General features: G+C 41.6%; 1 protein-coding gene across 2 annotated transcripts; it reads left to right on the top strand.

The window, feature by feature from the left end:
* Nucleotides 1-11,813: 11,813 nt before the first annotated feature.
* LOC147316677 (LIM domain transcription factor LMO4-B-like) lies at nt 11,814-17,020 on the top strand. Of its 2 annotated transcripts, none has more exons than XM_086313206.1 (5): nt 11,814-12,174; nt 12,766-13,055; nt 13,156-13,252; nt 13,522-13,680; nt 14,374-17,020. In XM_086313206.1, the coding sequence occupies exons 2-5, from the start codon at nt 12,841-12,843 to the stop codon at nt 14,380-14,382; spliced, it is 480 nt and encodes a 159-aa protein (XP_086169332.1). In that variant the 5' UTR covers nt 11,814-12,174; nt 12,766-12,840; the 3' UTR covers nt 14,383-17,020. The 2 variants fall into 2 exon arrangements, with proteins under 2 accessions (XP_086169332.1, XP_086169331.1); XM_086313205.1 differs by having other exon boundaries at nt 11,815-12,174; nt 12,818-13,055.
* Nucleotides 17,021-17,315: the final 295 nt, after the last annotated feature.

Raw genomic sequence — 17,315 nt, 5'->3', positions numbered from 1 at the left:
TCATACAGTTATAGCATATATACCTTGTTACGTCCCACCTCTGCTCATGTCCTCGTGCAGTGTTGGCTCTTTAGCACAAACCTTACGGTGGACTACTACATTCCTCACCCCGGCCTGTGCCTCATTCTGAGGGGAGAGTGGAACACAGTGATCTATTGGCTATCATTAGAACTACTGGTGAGTTACATGTTGGCCAACTCTGTAGTCCTGACCATGATCAACTGAACTAGAAAAGGGTTTTGGTTATTTTGTCTTAGTTTAATTGGGCTGCATGTGCTGCACATCAATACTGGGTGTGGGTCTAGTGCAAATATGTCCTAATGGGAATACCACTGGTCCTACTGCTGTACATATTAAAGGCACCATGCTGGTTTGAATCATATCTAATAGATTAAATCTATAAATATAGATATTCATAAAAATGGGGAGTCAGGTTCACACAGTCAGGCTAATTATGGAGTTCCACAGGGTTCTGTTTTAGCACCAGTTCTGTTTACATACATACATGCTTGCATTGGGCAGTACAATTATTATTGCAATTATTAATTATTGTTTAAGTAGGCATATCTGTGTTGTGTAGATATAACCATGTAAAATTACCAATGACAAATAAGAATAAAATTGAGCTGCAGAAAGAAACATACGGTACATAAATGCCTTCTCACCATGGAGACTTCCTTACCATCCACTTCGCTGTTCAGTGCCTCTAGATGACGACAATTGTGTACCTGCACTGTTTGTCTGGTGTAAACTCAGGTAAATGATCCGAGTTGTTATACACTAAAGCTGGTGGCCCCTGACAACAATTAACTGCTGCTTTGTTTAAGAGTCATCCTGGTGTTTCAGTGAATTTTACACCCCCAAAAGAAGTACCCCAGGTAGATATAAGGGAATATTCCTGAGAATATCAGTATATTATATCAATATATATATTGATATATATATATCAATATATATATATATATATATATATATATATATATATATCAATATATATCAATATATATATATATATATATATATATATATATATATATATATATATATATATATATATATATATATATATATGTGTGTATATATATATATATGTATATATATATATATATATATATATATATATATATATATATATATATATATATATATATATTGGCAAGAATACCAGAGGTGCAAAACACCAGCTACTGGTAGACAGAACAATCAGCCGAGACTGCAAGACCAGACTGACCAACCTGTGCACTGCCTGGATTGATTACAAGAAGGCCTATGACTCAATGCCCCACAGCTGGATACTGGAATGCCTAGAATTGTACAAGATCAATGGGACCCTAAGAGCCTTCATCAGGAACTCAATGGGGATGTGGCGTACAACACTAGAGGCCAACTCCAAGCCCATAGCACAAGTTACCATCAAGTGCGGGATCTACCAAGGAGATGCTCTGTCCCCACTGCTGTTCTGCATAGGCCTGAACCCCCTCAGTGAGATCATTAACAAGACTGGCTACGGATACCGACTACGGAACGGAGCAGTTGTCAGCCACCTCCTGTACATGGATGACATCAAGCTGTATGCCAAGAGTGAACGAGACATCGATTCACTGATCCACACTACCAGGCTATACAGCAATGACATTGGAATGTCGTTCGGACTGGAGAAGTGTAGTCGGATGGTAACAAAGAGAGGGAAGGTAGTCAGAACTGAGGGGATTGAACTACCAGAAGGCAACATTGCAGACATAGAGGACAGTTACAAGTACCTGGGGATCCCGCAGGCAAATGGGAACCATGAAGAGGCCGCTAGAAAGGCTGCAACCACCAAGTACCTGCAGAGGGTCAGGCAAGTCCTGAGGAGTCAGCTGAATGGTAAGAACAAGATCCGGGCCATCAACACATACGCCCTGCCCGTGATCAGGTACCCTGCTGGGGTAATAAGCTGGCCAAAGGAGGAGATAGAAGCCACTGACATAAAGACAAGAAAGCTCCTGACCATGCATGGAGGGTTTCACCCCAAGTCCAGCACCCTGAGGCTGTACGCTAAGCGGAAGGAAGGGGGCCGGGGACTGGTGAGTGTCAGCACCACAGTCCAGGATGAGACAAGGAACATCCAAGAATACATTGGGAAAGATGGCCCCAACTGACCGAGTGCTCAGTGAATACCTCAGGCAGCAGAAACCCAAGAAAGAGGAGGGAGACGAGGAACCATCATGGAAGGACAGGCCCCTGCACGGTATGTACCACCGGCAGATAGAGGAGGTGGCTGATATCCAGAAATCCTACCAGTGGCTGGACAAAGCTGGACTGAAAGACAGCACAGAGGCACTAATCATGGCAGCACAAGAACAAGCTCTGAGCACAAGATCCATAGAGGCTGGGGTCTATCACACCAGGCAAGACCCCAGGTGCAGGCTGTGTAAAGATGCCCCAGAGACTATCCAGCACATAACAGCAGGGTGCAAGATGCTAGCAGGCAAGGCATACATGGAACGCCATAACCAAGTGGCCGGCATAGTGTACAGGAACATCTGTGCCGAGTATAACCTAGAAGTCCCGAGGTCAAAATGGGAGATGCCCCCAAGGGTGGTGGAGAATGACCGAGCTAAGATCCTGTGGGACTTCCAGATACAGACAGACAAAATGGTGGTGGCTAACCAACCGGACATAGTGGTGGTAGACAAACAGAAGAAGACGGCCGTAGTGATCGATGTAGCGGTTCCCAATGACAGCAATATCAGGAAGAAGGAACACGAGAAGCTGGAGAAATACCAAGGGCTCAGAGAAGAGCTCGAGAGGATGTGGAGGGTGAAGGTAACGGTGGTCCCCGTGGTAATCGGAGCACTAGGTGCGGTGACTCCCAAGCTAGGCGAGTGGCTCCAGCAGATCCCGGGAAAAACATCGGAGATCTCTGTCCAGAAGAGCGCAGTCCTGGGAACAGCTAAGATACTGCGCAGGACCCTCAAGCTCCCAGGCCTCTGGTAGAGGACCCGAGCTTGAAGGATAAACCGCCCGCAGGGGCGTGCTGGGTGTTTTTTATATATATATATATATATATATATATATATATATATTTGGAGCACTAGGTGCGGTGACTCCCAAACTAGGCTGATATGTCTCTGTAATGTAATGTCTCTAATACGATTATATTGTTACATTAGTTACAATGCTCAGTATGCTGCCTCTGTCTTTACCTCAGGCCCTGAGAGCTTCTGGCAAACAGGAAGGAAGATCTGAGGAAAGGAGGATTACTTACAAGAGCAGTTTGAAATATACAACATCCTTTTTCATAATCATTGTATTGTAGGCTCTTTACTTTACCTCTGATTTGGTGCTATATAAATGAAACTGAAATGAACTCAACCATTGAGATTGCTTCTTTAAGGGTGAGTGACATCATTGATGTAGTCTGAAGCTTCTCTGTTTCAGAAACTGGCTCAAGTGTTGGTGTGATTTATGAACATGTATAAAGTGCAACAGAGTACCACAAAATATTTTAGTGGTCGTGTTGGAGTTTCACCTGTGACAGAGGAGCTTGTTGGCTACACTTTGAGCTCATCTCTCTCAGTCAATCAGGGGTCGGCAACCTTTCTGATGATGAGTGCATCTAAAATTCCCTCAGAAGTCAGTGTGCCATATGATTGCATTAGCAATAAATTTAATAATGCTCTATATTAACAGTTACTCACTATATAGAACCACTTTATAGAATTATATATGTTCTCAGATGTTGGCAGCTGTCAGCGAATAGTTATCAGCTATTTTGAAACAAAAAAAGACTTTTTATCCATAACAGCAAATGAACTGTACAACAGAAAATGCAAATGCTATCTATGGTCTCCTCACAACAATGATAAGAAAAATAAACTGGGCCAATATGGCATGTTTGTTAATACAGAGACACACATGTTAATATGATTGCTGGTCTCCGAGTGTCCAGCGTTCAGAGGCTACCTGAGGACTCATGTGAGAGAAAATCTGCTCACACAGACATGTAGAGCCAAACACTGTCAATAAGGCCTCTGCAATGTTCTGAAGACAGTTAAACCTGTCAGGTAGTGACGTCCAGCAGGTGAACATGCAGCTCCATGAACACACACAGCTGTGGATTCCAGCTGTGCTCGTAGTTCTGCAAACTTTGACCCCACAGAGTCGAGCTTTTCGGTTCAATCAGCTGCATTTCGATGTCCTCTGTGTCCAACCAGTTAACGAGAGACAAATCCAGCTGCTCATTAAAGCTTCTGGTTTGATCAGAAAGAAAACATTGGTCCAAACACCTGAAAGTCCCAAAAACACACTGTGAATTCTGTCCTGAGTCTACGGATGTATCCGTGTATTTCCGTGGTGCTGATGCTGAGCGAACAGCTCCTGAAGCATTTGAAGTGTCTGAATGTGGAAATTTCAACATCACTTGAAAAAACTGTCAGCTAGCAACGTCCCTCTCACCGGTAGGCGAAGTTATTTTTTAGCAAATTACAAGTTGAATCTGGTAGTTGGGGTTGTTAGCTAAGATACCGTCATTAAGAAGCGGCACAACTAATGTGTGTATGCGAGCTAATTTGCGATGTGCAGCGCTGGCCCGGCCATTTATTTTTTAATGCACCTTCTCAGATTAACTCACTGCGTGTCGTGCGCAGGGCTGGACTGGGACACAACATCGGCCTAGAGACCGGCCCACCAGGTATTACAGCCATAAAGCCTTTGAATGAAAACAGACGCTGTGGTGACAGTGATGTACAGTCTTGTTGGTATATGTATGATTTCTATACATTTTACATCAGATACAATATCCAGCTGGATAAATATATTTCTCCTGCTTGTTATTTATTCCTGTTGTCTCTATTTATATTTTATTCTGGCACAGTTAGCATGACGCACAATGGCAATAGAGGGCTTTATTATAATCTTAAAAAAACTCAGACAAGATAGGAAATAGAAACTAAGGTACTTGGAAACAAACAGAAGACGTGGAAGACAATAAATATAGAGGAGGGTGACTAAGAGAAGTTGAGACAGTTGGGAACGCAGCAGGGACAAATCAAGAGAAACAAGGAGGAAACTGGATTAGCTTAGAAGACCATACTGATTATTAGCAACTATGAAAAGTTTCTGTTCCATCTCAAATGTATTAGGCCTGTCTGGAATGTCAAAATAGCATAAAACACACTAATCCTCAGAAACGAAGTTAAAATCTTTCAAAATGATATCTACAATATAAATGTGTAGGGTACATTATCTGGGACAGAATCATGTTTGTGTGTTTGGAAGAACAAAACTGAACAGTAGGAACAAAACGAAGAAAACAGAATTTTACCGCTAAATAATCCTAATCCGAACCCACAGAACAGCATGTGACTCCAGCACATGTGTACTCATGAAACATCGAGGTTTATTTAGAGTGGATCATTTCTGAACAAATACTACAAAACTCACATGACCCTGACTTACCCTCAAGATAAACAGAAAATAGAGCCTCAGATGGAAGGATGTCTCACAGAGCGTGCTGCATAAATGTGACGGCTTGGCAGCCTGCCATCCAGTGGTGCTCTACAGTGGTTTATATTGGCTGGAAACTCAGACTGGAAGCTACAGGTGTTGCCCAGCCTTGCAGCAGGCTGTGACTTTCAGCATGGCCTTGACAGAGGAACAGGAACTGTGTCGGAAATAAACAGGGGCCTCGGGGAGTATGGAAGTTGGCTCAGGTTGCCACTCTTGTCCATAGCAAAAAAACGAAACGTGCTCCCACCGCTACCATGCACTCTAAAGAAGGATGTACTGAAGTGGGATAATGAGGAATGACATTGTATGTCTCCATATAAATTATTACTATTATTCTTGCTGTGCTGAAAAAGAACGTGTGGAACCAGGAGAGTGTCACAGCAACATCTTTTATGGAGCTAAAGTCAACCTTTCCACAAAGCCTTCTGATCAGACCGAGAGGTCACAGTCGAGGAAGCACTGTGACGTCAAACACTGATTTATAGGATATCCTTCTAAAATTGCTACTACAGTGTTTCCAGTAGTACTGCGACTGCTGATCCTTTTGATAATAAGGCAACTTTATGTATTACAAGGAACCTAAAGAACTAGTAGTGCTGGTCTAGTTTTCTAATATAGCAGGTAAAACAAATGTCGAGCACATCAACGATTTTCTAAGTAAATATATTTCTAAAGGTGCTATTGACATGAAATTTTCGCCAGATGCCAGTAACGACAAATCTAATCGACACATGCAAAGAAATCAAACCATAAATTAAAAAAAACAACGCTATCTTCTTCTTGTGTTTCCTTTTTATTATTTATTGGGAGTTGGCAAACAGAGAAATGGTGCATTACCACCAACAACTGGTGTGGACTGAAATACAAAAAAATATCCTCCCAAACAAATGAATCTGTCCTAAAAAACAAAATATGGCTGGATAACTTTCACTTTTCGAGTTCTTGTGAAATAAATCAACCAAGTCCAGTCTCACTTTCATATCTCTGAGCTTTTGAATCAGCGATTCATTTTCAGCATCATATTTCTGACAATGCACTAAAACATTTTCTATGGTTTCATCTTCTCTATTGCAGCCAGATTTTCATATATTTTCACGTTTTTTTTCCTGTTAAAAAGAACATGTCTGTCTCCTCTCTCCTGTTCCTTTCTGCGCTTCTCATTTCTCCTGTTTTGCTTTGGATTTTGTAAAACCATCGCCCTTTCCTCTCTTCCTCCTGTTGCTTTTGCCACCTTTCTTCAATTGTCTGCCGTATTCTACTCTACTGTAAACTGATAATCCATCACTGAGCCTTTTCCTTGCTTTGATACTATCCCGCTGTGGTTGGCTGTGTTAGTAGATGCATCTATATAGATTTTGACATAACCGTAATACTGATCAATATATGCCTGCACTGTCTGTGAGTTTGGAATTAAACTTTTTGTCCAATAGTGTTGAATCTACTATAGCATCAGGGGACAGTGGTGTAGTAGATTTACCACCACATATCCATGGTGGTATTATTTGGCTAATGCTGATCTTGTCCAGATTACATTCAGCCGCTTTCCGATTGACTGTCCACCCACTCTTCATTTCTCTTTTCTCTTTTTCCCAGCAGGGTTGGAAAATAGCTCTTGTTGGATGATCTTGACCATGTCTTTGTAGACTTGCACAGTAGTTCAGTGTTAGCTGCTCTCCTCTGATTTCTAGGGGCATTTCTCCCATTTCTACCTGTACTGCTGCTGTTGGGGTTGTTTTAAATGCACCTGTGCAGAGTCTTAGCACCTGATACTGGATACTATCGAACTTATGAAGACTTGCTCTGGCAGCAGAATTATATACAATACTGATCTAATTTACCCAATATATATGGCTTTCAAAGATTTCCTATCAGCTCCCCAGTCAATTCCCACTGAGCACCTCATTATATTTAACACTTTCTAGCTTTTGTCTATTATTTTTTAAATATGGACAGTCCATGTCACCCTTTCATCAAACACAACCCCAGAAACGTAAATTGTTTTATCCTTTCCAACTCTTGTTTATATCATTTGACCTTGATTTCATCCCCACTTCTAAAACATCATTTTAGTCTAATGAACTGAGAATTTAAACCTCGTAGCATAAATGTAAACATTTGTACGACGAACAGTGGTCGTACACCTTAATGTTATTCATCTTCCTACCACAAAAACACTTAATCCATTAGAACATTTGATCATTTATACCATCCATCCATCTTCTTCCGCTTATCCGGGGCCAGGACACAGGAGCAGCAGCCTAATTAGAGAAGCCTAGACCTCCCTCTCCCCTGTGTCCGCCCCGGGGCCTCCTCCCGGTAGGAGATGCCCAGAACATATCACCCAGGAGGCATCCTTGTCAGATGTCCAAACCTTCCTGTGGAGGAGCAGCGGCTCTACTCTGAACTCCTCCCGGATGGCCGAACTTCTCACCCTATTTTTAAGGGAGAGGCCATCCTTCAGAGGAAGCTCATTTGTATTCGCTTGTATCTGCGATCTCGTTCTTTTGGTCACTACCCACAGAACATGACTATAAGTGAGGGCAGGGACGTAGATCAATCGGTAAAGCTTTGCTTTTACACTCAGCTGATCCAAAACCCCATTTCTGCGTTCTATTCTCCGAGGACTCTATACTGAACTACTTGTTTCATAAATATAACACACCCTCCCCTGTACCCTCCCTTCTATCTCTCCACACACTCTCATACTCTTTATAAACTCTTTAATAACAAAATCCAAACTTGGTCGAAGTCAGGCTTCCTGAATACAGATAATATCCAGTTTCTTTCTAAGATCCTTAATGAAACCTCTCTTACCCATTCACTGTATAAAACTCAGACTGTCTTCTCTCCTGGTCCTCCTGACGTCTCATCTCCCCCCAGTCTCTTATGAACATGCTCCCAGGACATTAAAATAAATTAAAATAAATAAATTAAAATCCTTTATGCCAAAAATGTCTCTGCCCCTTTCACAATTATTTTAATCTTCTCTGTTTTGTGTTTTGCTTGGTCTGTACGGTTTATTGCACACGCAATGAACAAAATCATCTTCTCCACTCTGATTGCTGGATGGGTTTCTTCAGTCTGTCGTTGGTCTGCTGTTGAAAATTGCTGAAACTCTCCCTTCCCTTCTTTTGCACTTTCCCCTTGCACACTGCAGCGACGTGCCCTCTGGCATTTATAAGACCTGAGAGGCAGAGGTATATGTGGCCTTACTGGAAAACTCCTACATCCGATCTTAACTCTACCTGGAAGAACCAGTTCTTGGAATTCCAGCATTACAGACACATCAACTCTTTCCTGATTGACTGTTCTCGCCAGTCTTTTAATCCTGCTGACTGCACTGTAAGATATACTTCCTCTACTGGAATACCTGTGATTACTCCCACTTAAAACTCCCCCAATATTTTCCTCTCTCACACACTTTTGCAGGTACTTTCAGTATTTAACACTTTATTTGTCTGCTCTTCTGTTTTAACGGCTATCAACAGACTTCCATCTCTGAGTACTTTAGTGTTACATCTTCAAACTTCTTTTTCAGCTCTCTTGACTAAATTATCAGGCCTAACTGCACCCCTTCATCGTCAGTATTATTTTAAAGTCTTCTCTGATAATCATTTTTTTATTACGTTATCTGAACTATTCCCCTCTAAACTTCTTTTGCTGCTCTAAGTTCCTAACATACTTCTATCCTCTCTTCTCCCTCTCCCCGATCCACTGTATATATAAAATTGAATTGAACTGAATGCCAACCTTCAAAGTCTGTGATCCAAATCCATATTCCACAGCCAAAACCGAACAATCCACTCAAAAAGTCTCCCGATTATCCTCCTACCATGACACCAGCTGAAAGATACCATTAATTAGAAAGCAATCCTGCTACTTAGTGCAAATCAATATCATTCGGTCCCAACTGATGCCCTGTAAAAAGCTTTCCCTGAAGAACTGAAGCTGTTATAGCTGCAAAGGGTGGGCTGATATATTAAACCCTATGTGTTAAGAATGTGATGTCACTTAGGTTCATATGGATGAGAAAGCAGATGAGAAAGTACTTTTGGCAGTATAGTGTATCGCTATATAAAAGTAAAAACATGAATTCATTATCCTTTATAGATGTGAGCTTGTTGTTTCAAGTTCCCGTTCACAGAAAAAGAAAATCAGACACAGAAATTGTCGTTATCCAGCCTTGAGGCTTCTCAGCTGAGGAAACAACAGGAAACAAACTGAAACAAACTCCATTCCAAATAGCACATCAGACCTTTTAGACTTTGGATAGATGGAAAAGAAATTAAATGGTAATATGGCCTCTATACTTTTCAACTTTTTATTGCATTGTCATTAAGTCAAGTCTAAGTTTAAATACTGAGTTTGAAAAAACAAACAAACAAACAAACAAACAACCATGCATATTGCACACATATGATTAGACAGTGCTAAAGGAATTGTTGCATTGCATTAGGTAAATGTTTTCCACAGAGAACTCAGCAGTTTCAACCAGAAATGCAGGAGTAGTACCATGGATCACAGAGGTTGTATATGTGTGTGCACTATTCCTCAGGTCAACAGTAAAGCTGACCTGAACATTTGAACAAGTCAAGTGGCTTTTACTGTCATTTCAACCATGTACAGTACAGAGTGAAACGAGACCCTGGTGCTACATATGGCCGCTGCGTGCTGCTCCGTGAATTACTAAGAGGCTTTAACTCTTCAAAGGTTACACCCACAATAAAAATAAATCATGGCTTAGATTTTGAGCAGTATGTTACGAAAAACATAACAAAATAGACACAAACAACAAAAAAACTTCACTATTACAATTTGGCAAACATTCTTCACATTGCTCCTCTGACTCCCATTGGTTACAAACATTTGCATCATCCCATAAACTATAGCAGTTTTTTTTATTACGATTATTTATAATGGCATTTAAAAATAATGGACAGATACTAAAACAACTTAAAGAAGCAACTCATTGCTTGTCTCTGTCTGAAAGTGTTGAGGCTGATGGATTTGAATAGTGAGTGTTCACTGCCCTCTAGTGGATACAATGAGAAAGTGTGTTGCCCCACCAAAACAACTTGGACAGAGTTTTGGGAGTTTGGGAGTTTGGGACTGTCACCAGGGCGGTCTAACCTGTTCAGTGCTGGTATCACAGCACAGGGATGGTGTATGTCTGAAAGCAGCTTTAGATTAAATGTAATAATCTAAATTCAGAAAAGCAAAAAAGGAACCAGCTGGTATCATTATCAGTGACTACACTCAACCATCTGTGAAACTGGTTCAGTGTAGCATATTAAATATGTATTATATTGGCATATTATTGTAAAAAACAACCAAACAAAGCTTTAAATGTAAATCTGAAAAATAAACTGATTCCATTATTTCTCCAAGCTCACCTCCAAGTTCAGAACATTATAGGACACGATCCTCTACTGGAACTCAGCTGGAAGTACACTCATGAATGAAAATCTCTGACCTACTGAGACTGCTCTGCTGAAGTGCTGCTGATCACCGACAAATAAAACAGGGTGGGTAGCGTGTACTAATTATCTACCATACACTTCCTTTCATCACTGTATGCAAGTATGCTTAACTGGCTCACTTTAACTATTGAACCATGCCATACTATGTTCCAAAAGTAAACAAACAACAGGATGAGAGAGATTTTGGTCCTTAGTGACATGATATCATCATGCAGTTGCTGTCTGACAGGCAGCGTTATCTTGCTGGAAGCAGCCATAGGATGGCACACTGTGGTCATAAAGGATTGATCAGATATTTGTATTAACAAGCCTTTGAACTGGTGAACCCAATAAACTGACACATAATAAAGTCTGGCTTGTAAAATATAGTCAATCAAATACTTCAGTGTATTATTACTTAAGTAGTATGGTACTCTTAAATCATAACAATACACAGTATATAGATAATTATATAGATATGGATTCAGAGGTGCAAACGCATTTACACGATCGTCTAGATATGAAGTTTTAACTAACTTTTCATAATTTCTTGTGTAGAATCTGCAGTTTAAACGACAGTTTTCTGTGACGTAGGAGATATATATCTAAACTCAGCTATTCACTGCCTTTAAAGAAATGCCCACACAATGTTGAATATTCCAAAGCACTGTAAAATATCCTTCCATAATTATAGAGTTTACACTCTCAGTGAAGCTCTGTAAGGAGCTCAAGGAATGAAAATATGCATATTAATAAGGCCCCATAAACTCATAAATCATTTTGACTGTGGACACGCCTCCTGCTCTTCTACTGGCTGCTACGTGCCTCTCCTCGGCTGCGTCCCCTCTTGGTAATTTAAATAGCCCCCTTACGGAATTTGATGAATAGGGTCGCTGTCAAAAGCGTCAGACGGAGGGGAGAGCTGACAGACAGACAGCTGTGACGGAGAGCGGAGGAGCACGAGCTGCGTCATGTGTCGTCCTCACGCGTACGTCTAGTTATTTATCCGCGGAGTTGGACGTCGGGGAGAGTTTGCTCAACTATTACCGTCCCGGGCTTAATGTTCCGTGGCTAATCCTGTTTTGTTCTTTTCTGGAGCGATATGGATCCTGGAGCATGTCGAGCTTAAGTGTGGGGCCACAGCTTTGAGCGTGCGCAGGCTGAATATTTCTCCAGGTTCAAAAAGTTCTCTCGTCAGGAGGAAAAGCTTCGTCTCCGCAAGGTAACGCGTCTTTTTCTCCTGTTGTTTTACGTCCGCGCGCGCATTTCTGAGCACAGCTCCGCTTTCAAAGCTAGCAGCTCGTGTCATTAAGTAGCATCTAGGCTACGATATAATAATATAAACCTAAAGGACGCGAACAGAAATAGTTTTTGATGTTTCCAGTTACCGGAACTCTACCAAAAGTAACATTTGGTGACTTTCCCCACCCCTCCAGCGCGCGCGCGCGCACACACCTTTGATCTACCGGTAACGCGAGTAAATCCTTTCCCGGTATTTTTGTCATAAAAAGCTTTCTTTTGAAACTACACAGCTCTCGAATGCAAATCTACACTGTATATTTGACCTTTTCTGCTTTACTCGCTGTGCACAAAGAATTCTGGGTAAAAAACATCACAGTAATTCTCTCATGTTGCGTATGTTCTGTTGAGGTCAGCCTGTTAGAGCATGTTGCAGTCATGCTGAAGCCTTGTAAACGTTTAGCATGTGTAACCATAAATGTGAAAAAGTGTTTCAGATTGGAACCAACTCCGTTCTCTTAAGATCTATTCCAGATATTTAATAGCATTAATGTTGTTTTTGAAATCTTTAAAGGGTGAGTGAACCTTGATTGGTTACACCCGTCTCACCCATCCTGTGTATTCAGGAGCCTCAGAGGGCCACAGCATCATGGTGAACAGCCAAGTGCCAGGTGTACCGTCAGACCCCAGGTCTTGTGCAGGATGTGGGGGGAAGATTGCCGACCGCTTTCTGCTCTTCTCCATGGAGCGCTACTGGCATACGCGCTGCCTCAAGTGCTCTTGTTGCCAAGCCCAGCTGGGGGACATCGGTACCACCTGCTACAGCAAAGGGGGCATGATTCTTTGTCGGAGCGACTACATCAGGTGAGAGCCAGAGGAAGGAGGGAAAGGAAGCTGCTGATTTTTAGATTTCCGAGGCCATGCAGATCTTACCAAAACCAAATCTTTGTTTTTGTGTTTGCAGACTGTTTGGGCACAGCGGGGCGTGCAGTGCCTGCAGCCAGTCAATTCCAGCCAACGAAATGGTGATGAGGGCACAGGGAAATGTTTACCACCTCAAGGTAAATCCCCAGCTCTCACGTTACTGTGCTTCATCTCCCGCAGCTTGTTCGACAGAAGCATCTAGGATTTGAAGTGGAGATGTGTCAGGAGAAAAGGGAATTATACCCACATATAATCACGCTTTGAGACTTCTTTTAAGATGTTTTAGGTGCTTTTACAACAGAATTTCAGCATTGTAGAGTTTTATTTTTAATATCTTCCATCCAGCATCAACTGAAAATCGTTCAATTTTGACATGAGATTTTTTTTCTTCCCCGATCCTCTGCAGTGTTTCAGCTGTGCCACTTGCAGGAACAGACTAATGCCTGGCGATCGCTTCCATTACATCAACGGTACAATTTTCTGTGAGCACGACAGACCGGGCGCTGCCTTGCTCAACAGCCACCTGCCAGCACTCCAGAGCAGCTCTGTGCTGACAAACCAGAAGGTGAATAAGACGGAGTGTAAATTCACTGTCAGCTAACGTCACTGTGCTGGAATGAAACTTCTGTTAACTCCCTCTTTGACAGGGTAATAGCAGGCCGATGGTATTATTAAAGTGAAGAAAAATATGTGGTAACCTGACTACAACGTAAATGCAGAAAGTCTGACATTCATACAGTACAGCCAATAAAGTTAATAGCTGTAATGCAGTCAGATCGAACCACCAAACTTCAAATTGGTAGATGAACTGCTCCTGAACTACAGCCACTGTGTTATGAAGAAAAACTTTCATTTTTCAAATAACTGAACAAAAATGTTTCACAAGTCAGAAATCACATATTTGATATGTATTATTTGGGTTACTTGGACATCGTCACTAGTCTGCAAAGAACATTAGAAACCCTTGTTCAGTCAAATATGACTGAATTGTTACTTGTAATGACATTTTTCCTTAATGTAGTGCGGTATCGCTACATTACATTAAAAATGTGCACTGATTTTTGTAAAGAACTGAAATGCAACATGTAAACAGTCCTATAATCTCCTTGCTTTTCAAAGCTGCTGCTGTCACACTGCTGTTTAGAACTGTAATAATAACAGGTATTGTGCATTGTTATGCATTAATTTGAAGATGAAGAGAGCACTTGATAAGTGATGCAGGACTCTGTGGTCACTGCTTTTGTTTGTTCATTTGCAGGTATGCTGAGTGGCAAACGTGCCCTGCGCTGCCCTTGCCTTCCTCTCCAAAGCTTCACTCCTTTCTTCTCTTGTGCTACTGTTGCCGTTGTTGTGGATTCCCATCACCACCCACCTGCTTCTCATCCCCTCCCAGAGTGGACACAGTTTCTCAGTTTCTCACTCAAGATATCCCACAACTCGTCATATCAGAGAGACCCTCTGTACTACATGCAAAGTCCCGTCTATGTTGTGGTCAATGTTAAAGTGGTCTGTGCATCATGCAAAGACTCAGGAGTTGCACTAGCAAAAGGCTCTTAAAGGACAAAAGGCTGGATGCCAAGTGGAGGAGAGCAAAAGCTGCTTGAGTGAACATTTGATGGACTGCTGTAAAATGACTGAACTTTTGCTTGATGCCTTGTGGCATTTTTTCCCCTGAGCATCACTGTTTTTATTTTTTAATTGTATTTTTTTTATTACTAAACTCCTGATCTCGCTCTTACGTACATGTTCACCTGGAGATCTGACACTGAGGAGATAAAATTGATGGATGACAAAAATGTGAAAATATTCAGTCATTGGAAATCCTTTAACCCGCAGCAGAAAGCTTTTAAAGCCTGTCGCTGCTTTGTCACGTGTTGATTTCTCTTGTGCCCTGCACATCGACAAAGTAAAACAATCCCGTGCAACTTTATTTTTCTGCTGTATAGTTTTGTTTCTTTACCAGACGCGTGTTTGGTGTTTGTGTTGGGATGGTGGTGGTATGTGGCATTGAAAGAAAAATTCAATTAAAACGATTCTTGTAACATGTCACAAAGTGATCTGAGGTTAAGCCCGTTAGTGGCATTACAGTGGCAACATGTGGCATGGTACCTAGCGTGGTGGATGTTACTGGCTCTCTCACTCTCTTTCGCCCTGTATGGTGAAAACATGCCTGATTACCCTGAGGAATGGAATTGGGGGGCTTGAGCTCTGACCATTTACAGAAGCAATTAAACATGATCCCTGTATCTGTGCTGCTGGAGCTCCTGGGAGGCTGAACTCGGGGCATATCCCAAGGTTGACTGACTCGGTGGCTGCTTGCTTCTTATAAAGCTTAATCTGAAAGCAGGCTAATTAAAGGGGATGTAGCTCCCTCTACATCCAGGGCGTTTGAAAAAATCTTATGTATTTACTGTTTACCATGTTCCAATTAAAGCTCCCACACAGCCTGGTTTGTTTCCTGTTGCTGTTCTTTGTTCTCTGCCACTTTGCAATGCTTCTGAAATGCATTTCCTTGAGCTGCATCTAACTCGCTATGCCTTTTTAATGCTATATAAAAAGGTTTCAAGTCTTAGCGCATTGTCGTAGTTTGGAGCTAATCTTGGTGTGATAGTGGCAACAGAGTGCGCCGTGTGCAGGAAGCACAAGATAGCATCTGCTCTACTTTCACACCTTGCCTGGGAGCATGGCAGCCATCAAACTCGCACCTTAATGCGCTTAGTTATTTCAAAGCGTCCCACTTGTCATGCTAGGTGCTGATACTGCATCAATTATTTATTCCACGTCTGATCAAGAAGCGTCACGCAAATTCATTAACGTATGCAAATGATCACAATTACAATTATCTTTGTATCGTGATGGTGAAGAAATAAAACCTTGGCACATTCCCGAGTCCCACCACACCACAAGTTACACTTTGCATTCAAACTAATCAAGCCTCATCTGCCTTTTCCTAATTAGCCGGAACGTTTTCAGATGCCAATTAGCGGGTCTCATGAAAAGGCACTTTGCCATGAGGCGTTGTCTTTTATCAGAGCTTCTGCAGGTGTGTGGCTCACCGTGTAGCTTGTGTCATAGGAAAGTGTTTATTCCTGCTAATTAATCATATTAACACATGCAGATGAGTGTAATTGCCTGAGCTCCTCCACCTCACACTGTGTGAAGACACAAGAAGATGCCAAGATATTTTTACATGCTTATGATGAGAAGGACAGGAGATGCCTCCTCCTTGCCCAGATACTCCTGTGACAAATCAAAAATGGCCACCCCCCTTGATGCTGATTTGTCAGTCTGTCAGCCAGAAGCACTTTCTCACGAGTGTGCCTGTGTATGTGAAGTATTTGGAACCAGACAATATGCTGGAGTTGTTTTTCAACTCTGTAATGTGTCACCAGATGTGACCTAGAGTGTGAGCACCAGAGCCAACCCCCAAACAAGCAACCAAAAAAAGCTTTGAGTATACATTTCAATAATAAATCTAAGTGCTCGTTACTTTTGTGCTTTTAAGTTGAGTATCCCCGGTTACATTTGCAGTGTCAACTATCACCCCAAACTACAGAACTGGCAGCAATGCATTCCTGCAAGTGTCAACGCTGCTAATTCTTTTCCAGAGTCTATCATGTACAGGTGATGCATTATAAACTGGAATCTGTGACATTTCAGTTTAAAGACAAATAAATGCTTTGGTAACATGACACAATTTCATTATTCTCCAGCCACTCCTAGCAACGTTGCTTCGAACCTGCAGTATCCCTTAACCTAAGACTAAAACTAAGAACACCAACTGCATCTTCCTTGTTAGATTTTACTCGAGTAGGTCAGAAAATATTTTCAGCCTGGTTCTAATCGAGATTTCTTCCTGTTAAAAGGGAGTTTTTCTTCCCACTGTTGCCAAGTACTTGCTCATTCAGGCGACTGTTGTTGTGAATTGATGTATGAAAAATAAAAAACTGATTTAAATCAAATTAAAGTGAAATTTTTACATTTTAAACTGGTACTATAAGTGACAGTGCTGCTTTTCTTATCACAGTGCAGTATCAGCAGTTTGTGTCATTTTGTGACTAACTTTTTTCATATTTTACTTGTATGAAAATGTGATTTTTCTGTGTATTAAGTGGTATTATACCGCTCTAACATAAGATTATGGATGCACAGCGAATGCCTCTGCATTACCGTAAAAATATGAGAGGCTACAGCAGCACC

This window comes from Aulonocara sp. 'chitande type north' Nkhata Bay, linkage group LG12 (genome assembly GCF_057382095.1).
Source record: "Aulonocara sp. 'chitande type north' Nkhata Bay isolate Kocher_YH1m ecotype deep benthic linkage group LG12, A_spYH_male_GT1.1, whole genome shotgun sequence".
Taxonomy (NCBI): Eukaryota; Metazoa; Chordata; class Actinopteri; order Cichliformes; family Cichlidae; genus Aulonocara; species Aulonocara sp. 'chitande type north' Nkhata Bay.
The sequence above is the reverse complement of the archived record's forward strand: the minus strand, read 5'-3'. Positions and strand labels throughout refer to the sequence as shown.

What these genes read in the sequence shown, in the direction of transcription:
- LOC147316677 (XM_086313206.1), top strand. Translation starts at nt 12,841, where the DNA reads ATGGTGAACAGCCAAGTGCCAGGTGTACCGTCAGACCCCAGGTCTTGT. An exon ending in TGTCGGAGCGACTACATCAG is followed by an intron (nt 13,056 to 13,155) that starts GTGAGAGCCAGA and finishes TTGTGTTTGCAG; the next exon opens with ACTGTTTGGGCACAGCGGGG. An exon ending in GAAATGTTTACCACCTCAAG is followed by an intron (nt 13,253 to 13,521) that starts GTAAATCCCCAG and finishes GATCCTCTGCAG; the next exon opens with TGTTTCAGCTGTGCCACTTG.